General features: G+C 41.8%; 1 protein-coding gene across 1 annotated transcript in view; it reads right to left on the bottom strand.

Moving 5' to 3' along the window:
- The window catches only part of LOC138378166 (zinc finger protein 182), a 47,732-nt gene extending 28,957 nt beyond the window's left edge, over positions 1 to 18,775 (bottom strand). Inside the window, exons 1-3 of the mRNA XM_069463481.1 lie at positions 18,697 to 18,775; positions 18,328 to 18,514; positions 17,050 to 17,108 (exon numbers count right to left, since the gene is read on the bottom strand). Of these exons, the coding sequence (XP_069319582.1) occupies positions 17,050 to 17,064 (15 nt within the window). The 5' untranslated portion in view covers positions 17,065 to 17,108; positions 18,328 to 18,514; positions 18,697 to 18,775. The remainder of the gene's footprint in view (positions 1 to 17,049; positions 17,109 to 18,327; positions 18,515 to 18,696) is intronic.
- Between the last annotated feature and the right edge of the window lie 1,156 nt (positions 18,776 to 19,931).

A 19,931-nucleotide genomic window follows, 5' to 3' on the forward strand; every position in this document is an offset into this window, starting at 1 on the left:
CTGTCTCCAAAAAAAAAAAAGACTATATACTTCATAAAAGTATTATATCAGTGTTAACTTTCTCAGTGTGTTAAAGATAATTTAATGATATAGGAGAATGTCCTTGCTCTCAGGAGACTGAGGAGTCCAGCTCCTGGTAAAAACCTCTATGTGATTTTTCAGGCCTGAGGAGAAAGCTACCCTCCTCGGTATACAGCCGAGACATTGTAGTTTCTGAAGAGATTTAGAGTCCAGGACTCGGGCCCCTCTGGCCAGCCATGCTCTTACACATATCTCCCTTCCTAGGCCAAGCACCTTCATTGGAGAATGATGATTGTTAACCTGACTCAAACTTCTACGTTTGTTCTTGGCATTCCTGCGGGTTACTAAACCAGAAGAACCCTCCTCATGAGGTAAGGTCAGTTGGCCCATGACATAATCCAAACCATAGCTAATTCTCAGGCATTTAAAAATACAACTACTGCCAAAACAACAAAAATTAACCACCACTACCAACAAAAATATAAAAATACGAATCAGACACCCTACCCTAAGTAATCTGGGCAAGAGCCTTCCCGAAAAAAGCTCTGGGTCTGATTACTCAATAACAGGGTGTCAAAAGAAGAGATTGGTGGGCTCCTCGCTAAAAAAATTAATGGACAGATACTGGGCTGCACAGGGCTCAACATACAGCCCGACTAGGATCTGCACAGTGACGATCCCTGTGACTCCATATAAGGACTACGCTGAAGGATTCAGCAGGAGTGTCATTATGTTATTATGTCTGCCATTAACCCTCAAATTACATACATATGTGTGTATGCATACATATACAGAAAACACACACACATATATTTATGCAAAGAGACAGATGATGTAAAAAATGGGATAAAAAGTCAACAATTGGTGAATTTAGGTGAAAGGTACATGATTATTCATTGCATCATTCTTACAACTTCTCTATAGAAAATGGCTAACACATATGGAAATTTGGTCAACCTCGACAACTAAATAAATAAATGAAATGAGAAATCATCCATCAATTATATGATTGGCAAGGTCCAAAAACACTGGTAATACATACCTGTGGGGACAATATTCAGAAACAGACATTCCATTGCACTACTGGTGAGAGTGTGACTTTGTTAAGCCTTTTTAGAAAGGAATTTGGCAATTTCTCTTAAAAATTAAACTAAATTTTTTATTTCAGAAATTCCAGTTATAGGAATCTGTCCCACAGAAATGTCCCTACAAGAATACACACATGCATAGACATTCATTCACTTCCTAACTCTCTGTTTAGGATAAAATTGGAAACAACCCAAAATTCTATCAATAAGGGACCAAATAAAACAAAAACTATGGTACATGTTAGATTTATAATTGTTATAGGCTGAATTGTGCCCCCCCATCAAATTCATATACTGAAGCCCTAACCCCCAGTGTGACTGTATTTGATGAAAGGGCCCTTTTAAGGAGATAATTAAGGTTAAATGAGGCCATAAGGATGGGATCCTAATCTAAGTGTATTGGTGTCCTTATAAGAAGAAGAAGAGATAACAGAGTTCCCTCTCTCTCCCTGTGCACCCACAGAGGAAAGGTCATGTGAGGACACAGTGAGAAGGCAGGTGTCAGCAAGCCAGGGAGAGAGGTCTTACCAGAAACCAACCCTGCTGGCACCTTGATCTTGGACTTCCAGCCTCTACAATGTAAGAACACAGATTAGTATTGTTTAAGCCACTGAATATGTGGTATTTTGTTATGGCAGCCTAAACTGACTAATACAATAATCACATGCAGTTGTTAAGAAGGAAAAGGTAGTTCTCTGGTCTTAGATGGAAAGATGACCACACTTTAGTTACTCACTCAATAAGTATTTGTTAAATTACCACATTGAGGCCGGGCATGGTGGCTCACCCCTGTAATCCTAGCACTTTGGGAGGCCGAGGCGGATGGATTGTTTGAGCTCAGGAGTTCAAGACCAGCCTGAGCAATAGTGAGACCCCGTCTCTACTAAAAATAGAAAGAAATTATATGGACAGCTAAAAATATATATAGAAAAAAATAGCCGGGCATGGTGGTGCATGCCTGTAGTCCCAGCTACTCGGGAGGCTGAGGCAGGAGGATCACTTGAGCCCAGGAGTTTGAGGTTGCTGTGAGCGAGGCTGATGCCACGGCACTCTAGCCTGGGCAGCAGAGTGAGACTCTGTCTCAAAAAAAAAAAAAAATTACCACATTGAGTGAAAACTGCAAGCTGGCAAACTATATATATACAAGCCTTCCTTGTTTCAAAAGAAAGAAATGGTAGACTTCTAGTCTGGACATGATGAAACAGACTCCCTTTTTCCCTGCTCTTCCCCACTAAATACAACCATAAACCCTGGAAGTAATGCAAGAGGCAACCAAAAGAAGACTCTGAAAGGAGGAAAGTGGAAACCGCACTGGTTAGGGACCCAAGGATTTAAACAACAGTAGCAAGACATCGTATGATTCCCCACAACCCAACAACAGAAGGCAACCCCAGCCTGTGTCTCTAAAATCCCAATCAAGCAATAGAAAGCAAGCAGCCTAGCTGTAATAGAATTGGCGTGGAGACAAAAAATCTGGATGTTTTTCCTGATACCATAAAATAGTGGAGAACAATTTACGATTGAGGAAAGTTTGGTCAATACATAGTTGTTCCCACCATTTGCAGCACTGTATGCTGGGAAACACAGAACCACCTAATCTGTGCCATTAAAAAATATGTTGTCTGGTTGGTACACCAGGGTTAGAAGTCCCACATAGGCTTTAAGGATTCAAATAAGAACCTGGTTATGTTGTATTAAGAAAGTTTTCATAAAGGCTTCTTACTCTCCAGACATCAGTATTATATATTATAGGTTTGTTCAGAGTTAAATACCTTAGAGAGATTTACATTTGTAATTAAGAAGGTTTTAATAGTTCCCCTAAAGAGTTAGATTTTTTTTTTTTCTTTTAAGGAAGGAAGTGTGTAGTAACTTTATACGATTCCTGGCGAAGCACGGTCCTGCTTAAATCTTCAATGCAAACAGAAAGCAGCCTAGGTAGACTTGTAGAGCAGGAAGGAAAACAGGAGTAACTCCAGGACAGACTGGACCTCCTAGGAAAGGCCTAAGTTTTGGTTTCCCCAACGCAGGCCCTCCCCCTCCCCGGAATGCCGCTGGTAACAACTGAAAGCCCTGGCTTGGAAACTGGCCAATCAGGAGCCAGAGCCCCGGCTTGGAAACTGGCCAATCAGGAGCCAAAGCCCTGGCTTGGAAACTGGCCAATCAGGAGCCAAAGCCCCGACTTGGAAACCGGCCAATCAGGAGCCAAAGCCCCGACTTGGAAACCGGCCAATCAGGAGCCAAAGCTATCAGCCACTTTTGAAAGAACAAATGAACTAAAACGGGGGTTGGGGGGGGTGTGCCCGATACATGTAACCTATTGATAAGTATAAAAGCTTTGTTTCCACCCCAGGGCAAGGTCCGGGCTCGTGGAGAGACCACTGCGCTGGTGCTCTGAGCCTTGGACCCTAGCCTGGGCTAGAAAATAAACTCCTTTGTCTGTTGCAGCCTTGGTGACTCTGCCTATCTGTTCCTGGAGCTGAGGGAAACCGGTTCTTACAGACTCAGTTTTCCCTTAAATCAACAGGAATCCCTCCAAAAACACCAGACAGGCCTGTGACACAAGCAAAGGAGATTAATCTGGAGCCTTGCTGACAATATGCAGCCAGGGAAAGCGCCTTCTTCCCCACTGAGCTGAGATTTCCCTCTCCATCTAGACACATACTCCCACTTTGAGACACCTGGCAGTCAGGCAGCACAGGCAGGGGGACCCCACATGACAAGCACCCAGCCAGGAAATGCTCTTCATCCCTGCTGGCCAAGGAATCCCTTCTCCCACAAAAGAGTCCAGGCACCATGCAGATCCAGCAGGGGGAAATCAGGTACCCAGCCCAGGAAGCACTGTTTGTCCCCTGTGTAGTGAATTCCTGTGAAATAAAATAAAATCTTAAAGCTCCCCCCACTGGCTGACTGAATGGAGCCCCTCTTGGCCAAGGGGATATATCCAAAAACTAAATTGCCTGCCAAGAGGAGGGAGGTCAGACATGCCTCATCACGCCCCCTCCCTTCTTGGGGACGTCCTTTGTAACCCATTAACAGGCCTGGGTATGCAAGACAAACCTGCAGGTCCTCAATTTACACAACAAATCCATGTCCCAGGGCTTATCTCTGATAAACATCTCCTTGCGTTAAAACATTCCAAGCCTTTAGACAAAGCTTCATGTCTTTAACCAATTACAAGTCAAAGAGTCTTTAAACCCACCTATAACCTGTAAGCCCCACCCACCCCCATGGCCCACCTTTTCAGGCCAAACCAATGTATGCCTCCCACGTATTGATTTATGACTTTGCCTGTAACCCCCGTCTCCCTGAAATGTATAAAACCAAACTGTAACCCAGCCACAGCGAGTCCACTTGCTCAAGGCTTCCTGGGCGTGGCTCCAGGTCATGGTCTTCAAATTTGACTCAGAATAAATCTCTTTAAAATTGTTTTACAGATTTTGGCTTTTTTCCATTGACATGTCTATAACTGTATGTTGCCTTGGCATCCATTTTAAATATAAGTTGGCCTCTATCATACCCGAAACAGGGTTTAGTCACCCTTGATGTGGTTTCCAGTTTTCTGCTTCCTCCCTGTTCCCCAGTGTGGTTGATCCAGATATCTGCCTTATACAACCCCCTGCTGGTGACCACCTCCCTAGGGAACAGCTGGATACAACCTACTTGACTCACCCCTCTGATCCCCACACCCCACATGGGCTGCACAGATATGCCACAGTGACCACCTCTCAGTCACATGATTCCATGACTCTTGTGCCTGCTTGCTCTCAACTCACCAATTAGAACTCCTGGAGGGAAACCCACCTAGGTAATGCCCTGGGCCCTAATAAAGGCTTTGCCCCACAGGTCCCTCGATCTCTCAGCCTCGCTCCCCACATGCCGGCGTGGGTATCCTGGATAGCTCTCCACTTCCCGTTGGCCCTGAGAGGCACGCTGCCCTCTTCTCTCTGGAACCTGGAAGTAATGCACTGCTTCTGTTATGATGATAAGGAAAACCCCCATCTATTACTTGGCACAGCAGCCACCTGAGACCCTACACCCCTCATGGAAGACCCACATCAGGCCGGGTGCGGTGGCTCACGCCTGTAATCCTAGCACTCTGGGAGGCCGAGGTGGGCGGGATCGTTTGAGCTCAGGAGTTCGAGACCAGCCTGAGCAAGAGCGAGACCCCATCTCTACTAAAAATAGAAAGAAATTATATGGACAGCTAAAAATATATATAGAAAAAATTAGCCGGGCATGGTGGTGCATGCCTGTAGTCCCAGCTACTCGGGAGGCTGAGACAGGAGGATCGCTTGAGCTCAGGAGTTTGAGGTTGCTGTGAGCTAGGCTGACGCCACGGCACTCACTCTAGCCTGGGCAACAGAGTGAGACTCTGTCTCAAAAAAAAAAAAAAAAGACCCGCATCAGCATAATACTAACCAATTACCTGGCACATCAACTAACCTATTACCTGGCGGGCATTGGCCACCTGAGAGTCCACCCCTCGGACCACTCCAACTTAATAAAAGCAGTAAAAATTGGGTAGATGGGGCTCAGAATTTGGTGGCGAGACCCTTCTGAGCCCGCCAGGGAATAAACCTTGATTCTCCGACTCTCTGTGTGCCGCTCGGTTTGTCCTTGGGACCACTCGCTGTAACACTTGCTGTAACAATGTCATGTGTTTTGTTGTGTGGCCTTCTCTGCATCTCACCTGACCAACACGTCAGAATCTAACTTCTTCCCCAGTCAAGGCTCTCCTAGAGAGTGGCTATCTTGATAGGAATAAACTGGACATAGGTCAGACTAGAGCCACGCAGACAAACAAGTTTCCTGTGAGAAGGACACCTGGTCACACGTCAGATACTTAGGCATTAAGCCATCCACCAGGACAAAGAAGTATCCTGTGAAAGGCAATTGTAAACATTCATGAAATTCCCTGGAACCCCGTCAGGGTAGGGTTAGAGGTTCTAACCACTCCTGTGAGAGAGACCTCAAGACCAAATTAGAAAAAAAACATAACACCCTGTGGTATCATAAAAAATAAATATTTGATCTTTGTCCCCAGATCCTAGCACAAAGCTCCCCAAACCCTTGGAATTTAATGCCTTTTGTATGCTAATGAAATGACTCAGATAGCTTCAGGATCGGGGCTGGTCACTAGAAAAACCAAGCACACGATTAGATTAGAGGGTTGGAACTTTCAGTCCCACCCCCAGACCTCTAGGGAAAGGAAAGGGGCTGGAGATTGAGTTAACCACCAATGGCCAATGGTTTAATCAATCGTGCCTATGTAGTGGGACCTCCATAAAAACCCCTAAATGACAGGGTTAGGGGAGCTTCTGGGTTGGTAAACACACTGAGGTGCCGGGAGGGTGGCGTACCCAGAGAGGACATGGAAGGAAGCTCTGCACCCTCCTATACCTTGCCCTCTATAGCGCTTCCACTTAATTGTTCCTGAGTTGTATCCTTAATAAGCTAGTAATCATAAGTAAAGTGCTTTCCGGATTTCTATGAGTTGTTCTAGCAAATTCTTGAACCTAAGGAAAAGTTCGTGGCAATCCCTGAATTTGTAGTCAGCTGGGCAGAAGTGCAGGTAGCCCAAGCACCCCACATGAGGCTGGCATCTGAAGTGGTGGCAATCTTGTGGGAACAAGCCCTTAACTTGCAGGGTCTGCACTAATTCTGGTGCACTCATAAGAATTCGGCAGCGGGATGGGAGGAGACAAATTTCAACCTATAACACCTTATAAAGATTGAAAGCAGCAACATAAAAACGCCTCAACAATTAAAAATTCTCCTGAGACAAATAAAAACAGAAAATCTCAGCAAAGAAAGGGAAGTTATAAAAAAGAAAATCAAACAGAGATTATATAACTGAAAAATAAAATAAATTAAAAACTCACTGAATGGAATCAGTAGCTTAGTGGAGATGACAAAGGATAGAATCAGTGAACGAGGACAGATCAATAGAATTTGCTCAACCTGAAAAACAAGGAAAAAAAATGAATGGAATCTCAGGGACTCATGGGACTATAACAAAAGATCCAAATTCATGTCATTGACATCCCAGAGGGAGAGGAAGAAAAAGAAAATGTGGCTAAAAGAGTAGTCAAAGAAATAATGGCTGACATTTCTCAAATTTGGCAAAAAACATAAACCTACAGATCCAAGAAGCTGAGCAAACCCATAATAGGATAAACCCAAAGAATTCATGCCAAGACATGTCAAAATTAAACTTCTGAAAACTAAAGAAAAAGAAAAAGAATACTGAAAATAGCCAGAGAAAAACAATGTATTACCTATAAGGGAAAAACAATTTGAATCACAGCAGAGACCACAGAGGCCAGAAAGAAGTAGCATAATACTTTTCAAGCAAAGACAGAAAAGAACTGTCAACCAAAAATTCTGTATCTGGCAAAATTACCCTTCAGGAATGAAGGGGGAATCAAGACCTTCTCAGGTGAAGGAAATCTAAAAGAATTTGTCTCTGGCAGAACTTAAGAAAATTTCTTAAGAAAATGCCTATAGGATGTTCTTCAAACACAAAGGACAGGATAAAAGAATGAATCTCAGAACATCAGGAAAGAGGCAAGAATAATGGAAAGAGCAGAAAAATGACTAATTAGATATAAATATATAAGGAGGAGAAAGGGAATCACAGGTAGGGATAGAGAGAGAAAAATAAGAGATACACTTCCCTAGGGACATTTACCAAACTGTGAAGATGACGAGACCTATCCTCTCCAGAGGGTGATTTAATCAATCGTGCTTTTTTATATTCACATCCTTTTTATATTCCTGACTAGCCTGAATTTTTATAGGGTGCAACTGTTCCATTTGCAGTGAGAAAAATTATATTTCCTTTACAAGAGCAGAAGAGAAAAATGCTTGGGATCAGACACATGCTCCAATGGAACTAGAATTTTTTTTTTTTTTTGAGACAGAGTCTCACTCTGTTGCCCAGACTAGAGTGCCGTGGTGTCAGCCTAGCTCACAGAAACCTCAAACTCCTGGGCTCAAGCAATCCTCCTGCCTCAGCCTCCCGAGTAGCTGGGACTAGAGGCATGAGCCACCATGCCCGGCTAATTTTTTCTGTATATATTTTTAGTTGTCCAGATAATTTATTTCTATTTTTAGTTATGACGGGGTCTCACTCTTGCCCAGGTTGGTCTCAAACTCCTGACCTCGAGCGATCCTCCCGCCTGGGCCTCCCAGAGTGCCAGGATTATAGGCGTGAGCCACTGCGCCCGGCCTAGAACTAGAATTTTTAAAAAAATATGTGAGTACAGAGTCAAGCCTCCCACTGCTCACCAAATCTGACAGCTGCGCCATATGGCAAGTACAGTTTGTCAAAGGCCCACAGTGTTGGTGGTAAGAAGCAGCTGAAGTGACAGACGGGCTTGGTGCAGTTCCATGTGGTTTGGTGCTAGATAGCTGGAGCACACAGCGCAGTACAATGCTGGGGCATCTGGTTCTGAGCAAGGTGGAGTAAGCACATTCTGCCCTGTCTCTCCCACTGAATACAGATACAAAACTTGGACGTGTTTGATGATTCTGAAAAGTAAAAAAGGAAGAAGGTAGACTAGGGGAAAAGGCCAGAATTTGAAATATCACCAAACAGACTGTGAGTTTGCCGCCTTTTCTCTGGTATCCCCTGGTCCAGGATCAAGGCAGCATCAATCCAAGAAGAGAGCACGGAGACACAGATGGAGAGAGCTCAAGAAGCAGCCCTCTAGAACTGGATTGAGGAGTGGTAAACAGCACTCCTGGGCACAGTTGGGGGAAGTGTGCAGCACGGCAGGCTAAGTAAAGTCTCAGTTTTCTGTCAGGAGAACGGAAAAGGAGGGCCACAGAGAACCAGAAAGTACACAGGAAATCATCGAGAGGAGTAATTCAGGAAAGCAACTCCATAAAATCATTTATCCACTCTTCGGCTCACCCTTAAGAAGTGCATGTGTGGATCTAATCCTAAAAAGAAAAGCAAACATTTTGAGAACTGAACTAAGGAACAAACCACTACCTGAATCCCACAATGGCCACAGGGTGGCACACAGACAGGATAGGTATAAATAGCACTGCATAGGTTTGAAAACTGAACTGACACTGAAACCATAAGCCACAGAAGGCTGATTAGAACTTGCAGCCTGAACACAACTGGGTTGATTGCCTATCGCAAACAAAAACATCACCATTCTCCATAGGATTTAAACATAACCCAGAGACTCATAACATCATATTCGAAATGTTCAGGACATGATCAAAAATTACATGGTACACAAAGAACAAGTAAAATCTCAACTCACATGAGAATCAACAGACACCAACACTGAGAGGACACAGATCTTGGAAATGTTTGAGAAAGTCTTTAAGGCAGCTATTATAAAAATATCCCAAGAAGTAAGAGCAAACACTCTGGGAACCAACAGAAAAATAGAAACTCTCACCAAAGAAACAAGATATAATATAAAGAAGAACCAAATGGAAATTTTAAAATTGAAAGAAATAATAACTGAAATAAACCCCCACTGGATGGACTGAGTAACACAAGAAAGATAACAGAAAAGAGTAACTTTAAGGTAAATCAATAGGAGTTATCCAATCTGAAAAAAAACAATGAAAAACATGAACAGAGATTCTGGGACCTGTGGTACAATACCAAAAGGTCCAAAATTCATGTTATCAGAGTTCCAGAAGGAGAGAAGAAAGGGCACAGTACAGAAAAATATGTGAGGAACTAACTCCTGAACACTTCCCAAATACAGCAAAAGACAAAAGCTGTAGGTTCAGGAGGTTCAGTAAGACCCAAACAAGATAAACCCAAAAAAATCCAGACTCACACACATCATCATCAAACTGCTGAAAACTAAGGACAAGGGAAAAACAACAAATTACTTACCGGGGAACAACTATTCAAATGACTGTAGATTTCTCATCAGAAACCATGGAGTACAGAAGGAAGTGGAACAACATGGTTAAAGTTCCAAAAGAAAACAACAGTCCACTGAGAAATCTATATGCAGTGAAAATTTCCTTTAGGAATTACGGTGAAAGAAAAACATTCTCAATGAAGGAAAACTAAGAATGTGTTGCCAGCAGATTTGCTGTGAAACAACTGCTAATGGTAATTCTTCATGACAGGCAATCGATAACCAGAAGGAAAACTTAGATTGTCAACAATGAGGGAAAAACATCTGAAGTGGTAAAAATCTAGGTAAATATAATATAATATAATAGATTATCCTACTCCTTTTGAGTTCTTTAAAATATGTTTGACAGCTGGAAGAAAAATTATAACATTGTCTAGTGGGATTTTCAATGTATGTAGAAGTAATACATAAGACAGTAAAAACATACAGGGAAGAGAGGGTAAAGTGACTTTTAAGATGGTAAGGTTCATATACTCCACTTAAAGAGGTAAAATATTGATTCTAAGCATATTATGTAAAGTTAAATATATATGATAATCTGTAGGGAAACCACCAAAAATCTATGTAAATGTAGTCAAAATGCAACAGATAAATGAAAATGTAATAGCAAAAAATGTACAAATAACCCAAAAGGGTGGCAGAAAAAGAAGAACAAAAAAAGGAAGAAAAACAGAAACCAAACAATAAAATGGTAGACCTAAATCCAAGACTATCAATAATTACATTAAATGTAAATGGACTGAACATAGCAATTGAAAGAAACAAGTTTTCAAAATGGATTAAAATAATATTATCCAACTGTTACGGACTGAATTGTGTCCCTCCCCTACTCAAATTCATATGTTGAAGCCCCACCCCCAAATGTCCCTGTATTTGGAGACAGGGCATTTATGGAGGTACCAGGGTTAAATTAGGTCATAGTGGTAGGACCCTAACCCAATAGAACTGGTGTACATATAAGGACAGGAATAGATATCAGAGCTCTCTCTCTTTCTCCATGCGTGAGTAGAGGAAAAGGCCATGTGAGGACACAGCAAGAAAATGGGCATCTGCCAGCCAGAAAGAGTGCCCTTACCAGAAATCAAATCAGCTGGCACCTCGGTCTGGGACTTCCCAGACTCTAGAACTAAAAGAAAATAAATTTTTGTTGTTCAAGCCACCCAGTCGGTGGTACTTTCTTATGACAGCCCAAGCAGACTAATATACTCAGCTATATGCTGTCTAAAAGAACATACATTAAATATAATAATATAGGTAGGATAAAAATTAAGAATGGAAAAAAGCATACCATTGAAATACTAATCAAAGGAAAACTGGAGTGACCATATTAATAACAACCAAAGTAGACCTCAGAACAAAAAAAAAATCATCTGGGATAATGACTGACATGATATAAGGATAAAAGAATAAATTAACCAAAAGATAAACACTCCTAAAAGTATATATACCTAACAGAGCTTCAAAATATAATACATGAAGCAAAAATTGATACGTGACATGAGAAATAGGCAACTTTGCAACAATAATTTTACACTTTAATACTCCTTTCTCAATAACTGATAGAACCAGTAGAAAGAAAATAAGCAAGAATATAGAACTAAACAACACCATCAACCAACTGTATGCAACTGACTCATACAAAACACTTTACTAAAAAACAATAGAACAGGCTGGGCATGGTGGGTCATGCCTGTAATCCTAGCACTTTGGGAGGCCAACATGGGAGGATTGCTTGAGGCCAGGAGTCCGAGACCAGACTGAACAACAGAGCGAGACCCCATCCCTACAAAAAAATACAAAAATTAGCTGGGCATGGTGGCCCACACCTGTTGTCCCAGCTACTTGGGAGGCTGAGGTGGGAGGAATATTTGAGCCCAGGAATTTGAGGTTGCAGTGAGCTATGATGACAACACTGCACTCCAGCCCAGGCAAGAGAGGGAGACCCTGTCTCAAAAAAAAAAAAAAAAGCCCATCTGCTTATTGAATTCATAAAATGTATGTGCCATGTATACAGTACTACAAAAGGCAGCTGTCGGCAAGCCAGGAAGAGAGGCCTTACCAGAAAACAACCCTGATGGCACCTTGATCTTGGATGTCTAGCCTCCAGAACCGTGACAAAATAAATTTCTGTTGTTTAAGCCACCCAGTCTGTCATACTTTGTTATGGCATCCTGAGCAGACCAATACATATGTATAAGATCTGTATGCTGAAAATGATAAAATGTTGATTAAATAACTCAAAGAAGATCTAAATAAATGGAGAGACATTGTGTTCATGGATTAGAAAACTCAACATATTAAAGTTGTCAATTCTCCCAAATTGATCTACACATTTAAATCAATTCCAATCAAAATCCTACCAAGATAATTTTTAGAGATACAAAAAGATTATTCTAAAAATTTATATAGAAAAACAAAGGCAAAGGACCAAGAACAGCCAAACAATTTTGAAAAAGCAGAAGAAATAATACTATCTGATTTTAAAACTTACTTTAAAGTTGCAGTAATGAAGACAGTGTGGTATTGGTGAAGGGATGGATACACAGATCAAAAGAACAACTAGAGAAACCAAAACTACTACAAGAAAACATAGGAGAAAAACTATACAACACGGGTCTGGGCAATGATTTTTTTTAGATTTGACCCCAAAAGTTCAGGCAACAAAAACAAAAATAGACAAATGTGATTACATCAAACTAAAAGCTTCTGCGTATTGACCACTGGTATGTAATCTCTTGAAAAATGCCTATTCATGTCCTTTGCTTACTTTTTAATGGGATTCTTTAGGATTTTCCTGTTGAGTTCCTTGTAAATTCTGTATATTACTCCCCTGTCAAATGAAATGCAAATTAGAACCACAATAACATATCATCTTACACTAGTCAGAATGGATATTTTTTTTTTTTTGAGACAGAGTCTCACTCTCTTGCCTGGGCTAGAGTGCTGTGGCATCAGCCTAGCTCACAGCAACCTCAAACTCCTGGGCTCAAGCAATCCTACTGCCTTAGCCTCCCGAGTAGCTGGGACTACAGGCATGCGCCACCATGCCCGGCTAATTTTTCTATATATTTTTAGTTGTCCAGATAATTTCTTTCTATTATTTTAGTAGAGATGGGGTCTCGCTCTTGCTCAGGCTGGTCTCGAACTCCTGAGCTCAAATGATCCACCTGCCTCGGCCTCCCAAGTGCTAGGATTACAAGGGTGAACCGTCGCGCCCAGCCATGATTTTCTTTTTTAATTTCAGAATATTACAGGGGTACAAATATTTAGGTTACATATATTACCTTTGCTCCACCCAAGTCAGAGCTACAAGTATGTCCATCCCCCAGATGGTGCACACCACACCCATTAGGTATGAATATACCCACCCCCTCCACCTCCCTCCCACCTGTCTGACACCTGATGAATGTTACCACTATATGTGCACATAAGTGTTGATCCATTAATACCAATTTGATGGTGAGTACATGTGGTGCTTGTTTTTCCATCCTTGGGATACTTCACTTAGTAGAATGGGCTCTAGCTTTATCCAGGATAATACAAGAGGTGCTAGATCACCATTGTTTTTTGTGGGCTGAGTAGTATTCCACGGTATACATATACCACATTTTATTAATCCACTCATGCATTGATGGGCACTTGGGTTGTTTCTACATCTTTGCAATTGTGAATTGTGCTGCTATAAACATTCTAGTGCAGACATCTGTTTTATAGAATGTCTTTTTTTCCTTTGAGTAGATGCCCAGTAATGGGATTGCTGGAAGAATGGATATGATTAAAAAGACAAAAAGTAACATGTTGGCGAGGACGCAGAGAAAAGAAAACACCTACACACTCTTGGTGAAAACGTAAATTAGTAAAATTTCTATGGAAAACATTATAGATATTTCTCAAAGAACTAAAAATAAAACTACCATTTGATTCAGCAATCCTACTATTAGGTAACTACACAAAGGAAAATAAATAATTATATCAAAAATACCTGCCCTCATATGTTCATCACAGCACTATTCACAACAGCAAAAATATGGAATCAACCTAAGTGTCTATCAACGGATGACTGTATAAAGGAAATGTGTAATATATACACAATGGAATACTATTCGGCCATAAAAAATAAAATTATGTCTTTTGCAGCAACATGGTTGGAACTGGAGACCATTATCTTAAGTGAAACAACTCAGACACAGAAAGACAAATACTGCATGTTCTCACTTATAAGTGGGAACTGGATAATGTGTACACATGGACATAGAATGTGGAAAATGTGGACTGAGAGTGGAGACTTGGAATGGTGGCAGGGTGAGAAGGAGGTGGATGATAAGAAATTACTTAATGGGTACAACTTATGTTATTCAAGTGATGGATAACCTAAAAGTTCTCACTTCACGACTACATGATATATCCATGTAACAAAATTATATTTGTACCTTATATACTTTCACAAATAATTTTTTCTAAAACTTCTACATAGCAAAGGAAACAATTAACAGAGTGAAGAGGCAACCTATAGAAAGGGCAAAAATATTTGCAAGCCATACATCTGATTTGGGGTTAATATCCAGAATATATAAGGAACTTAAACAACTCAATAGCAAGAAAATAACCCAATTAAAAGGCCGGGCGCGGTGACTCACGCCTGTAATCCTAGCACTCTGGGAGGCCAAGAGGGGAGGATTACTTGAGCTCAGGAGTTCAAGACCAGCCTGAGCAAGAGTGAGACCCATCTCTACTATAAATAGAAAGAAATGAGCCGAAACAACTAAAAATAGAAAAAATTAGCCGGGCACGGTGGCACGTGCCTGTAGTCCCAGCTACCTAGGAGGCTGAGGCAGGAGGATCGCTTGAGCCCAGGAGTTTGAGGTTGCTGTGAGCTAGGCTGACGCCACGGCACTCTAGCCCAGGCAAGAAAGTGAGACTCTGTCTCAAAAAAATAAAATAAAATCTCAATTTAAAAATGGGCAAATAGACATTTCTCGAAAGAAGACATACAAATGGCCAACAGATATATTAAAAAATGTTCAACATCACTAATCATTAAGGAAATACAAATTAAAACCACGGTGAGATATCACTGCACACCTGTAAGAATGGCTATTATTATAAAGATTTAAAAAACAAGCATTGGCAAGGATGTGGAAAAAAGGGAACCCTCACACACTGTTGAGGGAATGTAAATTAATATACAACCATTACGGAAAACAGGAGATTCCTCAAGAAAAGTAAAAACAGAATTACCACGTGATCCAGCATTCCCACGTCTGGGTATATATCCAAAGGATTTGAAATTAGTATGTTGAAGAGACTGCTGCACTCTCATGTTTACTGCAACATTTTTCACAACAGCCAAGTTTTGGAATCAACCTAAGTTTCCACCAACATATGAATAGATAAAGAATATGTGGTACAGATTCACAGTGGAATACTATTTGGCCTTTAAAAAGGGGGAAATTATGCCATTTGCAACAATGGATGAACCTGGAGGACACTATGCTAAGTGAAATAAGCTAGGCACAGAAAGATAGATACTGTATGTTCTCATTCATATGTGGAAGCTAAAAAAGTTGATCTCATAGAAGTAGAGAGTAGAATAGTGGTTACCAGAGGCGGGGAGAGTAGGAAGTAGGGGAGGATAGCCAAAGGTTGGTAAATGGATGCATAAGTACACCTAGGTAGGACGAATAAGCTCTAGTGTTCTATAGCGCTGTAGGGTGACCATAATTAGCAACAAATTATCGTATATTTTCAAATAGCTAGAAGAGAGTTGCTCTACAAACACCTATTAAGCAAATGGAAGGACAAGCCACATACTCAGAGAAAATACTTACAAACCATGTATCTGATGAAGGACTAGTATAAGAATGTGCAAAGAACTCTCAAAACTCAATAGTGAGAAAATCCAATTTTAAAATGAGCAGAAACTTTTTAACAGCCACTTCATCAAAGAAGATATACAAAAAGTAAATAAGCATATATAAAGATATTCAACATCTTTAGCCATCGAGAAATGCAAATTAAAACCATAATGAGATATACCACTACATACCTATTAGAATGACTAATGTAAAAAGTACTGCTGAGCATACCAAGTCCTAACAAAAATGTGGAGCAATTGGAACTCATAAATTGCTGGGTGAAATGAAAAATGGCTCAATGCTTTGGACAACAATTTGGCAGATTTTTAAAAAGTTAAACATACACTTACCATATGACCCAGCAATCCAATATTTACTCCAGAGAAATGAAAACATGTGTTCACACAAAATCTACTCCTAACTGCCAAAAATTGGAAATAACACAAATGTCTTTCAACAGGTGAAATGGATAAATAAGCTGTGGTACATTTATATCACCGACTCAGCAATAAAAAAGAAAGAACTATTAACACATGAAAAATCTTGGATGAATCTCCAGGTAATTGTATTGAGTGAAAAAAAAAATACAATCCCAAAAGGTCACATACTATATGATTCTATTTCTATCACATTCTTGATTGAAATGACAAAATTCCTGACATATAGAAAAGATCAGTAGTTGCCAGGAGTTTAGGAATGGGTATGAGGGAGGAAGGATGGTAGATGTCACTATAAGAGGACAACTTGAGGATAACAACTTGTGATGGTGGAGCTATTCTGTACTTGATTTTGATACTGCACTACGGTTCTGCAGGATGTTACTGGGGGAAACGAGGGAAAGGGTACACAGGGTTTCTCTGTATTATTCTTCGAATTGCATGTAAAGAAATGCCTTGAAAAGCAACTCCGGGAAAGCCTGACTTCCCCTGAGGGCTGAGTGTGCTCTGTCCTGATAAGTGAGGTGAGCCAAAGTACTGGTTATGTTTCCCTTTGACTGTCAGAAGGCTCAAGGAGAAACTGATGGCTCAGTATTAATATATCTGCTATACCCTAACTCCTCCATGTGTCCACATTCTAACTTGGCCTTGATCTGCTGTTTATAATTTCCTATTTTATGGCAAAGATTCCTACATATCACATCCACAGTAAAATAGATGAATGAACAGACAACATACGTACCTGGGGTTTGGCCATTTCCTGCTCTTCTTGAGAAAAAGCAGAGATTTATGAAGGCCGAGCTGGAACAAGTGGAGAAGAGTATATGAGAGCACATGAGGAGACCCCCTCAAGCTTTCAATGCCCAAAATTATCTACCAAAATCCCCTCACATCAGCTGGCCATGAGGCCACTCTGTAGAAGAGTTTGAGCAACCATGTGGTTTTAACAACAACCTGTGTATTCTTTTTTTGAGACAGAGTCTCACTCTGTTGCCCAGGCTAGAGTGAGTGCCGTGGCGTCAGCCAAGCTCACAGCAACCTCAAACTCCTGAGCTCAAGCGATCCTCCTGTCTCAGCCTCCCAAGTAGCTGGGACTACAGGCATGCACCACCATGCCTGGCTAATTTTTTCTATATATATATTTTTAGCTGTCCATATAATTTCTTTCTATTTTTAGTAGAGATGGGGTCTCGCTCTTGCTCAGGCTGGTCTCGAACTCCTGAGCTCAAACGATCCACCCACCTCGGCCTCCCAGAGTGCTAGGATTACAGGCGTGAGCCACCGCGCCCGGCCTAACCTGTGTATTCTTGATTCTCTTCTTCATGTGGATACTGAACACAAAAGGTTTTATATATATTACATTGTGTACTGACCCAGAAATTATATTTCTAGATATTTTCGTTAATAAAATAACCTATTATAATGTATCATAATTTCTCTGTAAATTCACCTCAGCATTGACTTTAATAATGCCAAATTTAAATGATCTTATATGACCCATAATAAGGGATGAATAATAAGGAAATATAAGGGATGAAATACTAAACAGTTTTTTAAAATGTTATATAGAACTGCACACTTACTATGTACTTTGTGGCACACATATCTCAATTTAAAGTTTAAAAACAGTATAGAAAAAATGTAAGCTGAATTACATTAAACTTCTAAATGAAAACAAAGTAGGTTATAAAACCGCAGGAACCCATTTCAAAACTGTATGTTAAATGTTTAAAAGGCATACCTCTATACACACTAAAAATGTCTAAGAATGGGCATTTAAATGGGGGGAGTAAAATTAGTTCCTTTTTCCTTTCCTCTATTTCCCAATTAATCTATAACTAAAATGTTATTTATTAAACGCCAATAAATTTAATTCTAAAACTATAATCTCAATGACATTTTACCCCCAACCCCCTTAGACCCCCCCCCAGTGTCAGGCCCCGCCCACCCTTCCCGGGCCCCAAACTCTGGGCGAGGCCCGTGGTCAGGTGAGTCCTCGCAGGTGCCTCTTGCTGCTCACCTCCCTGGGGCCGTCTTGCCCAAGAGCCGGAAAGAGGCCTTCAGGTGCAGGTTCACTTCAGCTGGAGCATTCACAACAGGCCCCTATCTCGGGGCTCGGGCAAGAGAAGAGGGCAGAGGGAGGAGCGGGGCACTCTAAAGAAGGGCCCGAGAGGGATGTGCATGAACCATTAGCGCAGGTCACTGTGCTGGAAAATGCGTAAAAGTCAAAGTTTAATAAGCCCCATTCAATCCTGACTAGCCCCATAACTTTGGCCACCATTGAGCCCCCAGACCCTCATTCACTGACCTCTCGGTCCCCCATCACTCAGCCCCTATAACTCCCCATCACTCAGCCCGCGACCCCTGGCACTCGCCCCCTCAACCTCACTCTCTCGACATCAGATTTTCTGCTCGCTGATGAGAAGACCGTTACAAGAACCGGTCCCGACAAGACTTCAGCTTCGGGACCGACTCTCTGGCACCGCAGCCTAAAGGACTGCAGCGGCCGGTTCTGCGCACGCTCAGTCTTGTCTTTGAGACCGCGTCCGCCAATAGTCAACAAGGGGCCGCGAAGGTGACCGGGCCGCGACGCAGGCGCAGAGTGAAGGAGCTGCGCCGGTGACGTCACAGCCCTGAGACGGGATGGCCGCGCCCACCGCGTATCTTTCCCTGGAGGGCGGCTGCAGAGGGCTTCTGTTTACTTTGTTACGCGGAGACCGGCTTTCCTAAGACTTCAGACACCAATTTTCTTATGGCAGGGCGGAGAGGGGAAGTGCCTAATTAAAGATTCTAGCAGGCGGCGATTTCGTGTCTTGAACTTGGAGGGCAGCAACGGGGTTGGTTGCAGGTGTAATGGACAGCTGCGTGGCAGTCTCTCTAGGAACACAAAGACTAGGAGGTGCGGAAAAGCCACTGGCTCCATCCAGTGGCTAAGGCTGGGAGTTCACATCGTAACGTTTGAAGGATGAGGATGGTAGGTCGGTATGCAGACAGGCAAGCTGAAGAATAAATAAACGCCGATATGCGACACACACGCACACACCCCGGGGTGAAAGGGGTGTATTAAGTCGTGGCCAACAGGTTGCTTTCTCTGGATGGGCAGAAACAATGTCAGTGTGTTGGGAGTGTAGGAGGTGTGGAGGGTGGGCAGGTGCTATAAGGCCGCCTCAGCCAGGGATGGAGCTCATATTTCATTATGGACGTAAGGGGAAGCCATAGGAGGGATCAGATTTTTAAAAGATCAGTGTGCATAAATCGAGCATTATAAACGTTAAAAACACACGTATGTTTGACTCATTTGTTTATTGCCTATCTTGCCTCACTAGAATATGACCTCCACGGGGATTTGCTTAAGCACCTCTTGTATGCCAGCTAGTGTTCTAGATTGGAAATGCAGCAGGGAAGAAAACAGACACAAACAAACGAATATGATGGAGACCACCTGAGTTCAAACCCTCACCTACCAGCTGTGTGACCTAGGGTACAACTCTTAACTTCTCTGTGCTAAGTTTCCTCACAATAAAAGTGGGATGCTGACAGGTGCCTACTTCGTTAGGGTTGTGTAACAAATAAGTTGATGATTGTAAAGGGTTTAGCACAATGCCTGGCACATAAACACTTGTT

Source organism: Eulemur rufifrons, chromosome 30 (genome assembly GCF_041146395.1).
Source record: "Eulemur rufifrons isolate Redbay chromosome 30, OSU_ERuf_1, whole genome shotgun sequence".
NCBI classification, from domain to species: domain Eukaryota; kingdom Metazoa; phylum Chordata; class Mammalia; order Primates; family Lemuridae; genus Eulemur; species Eulemur rufifrons.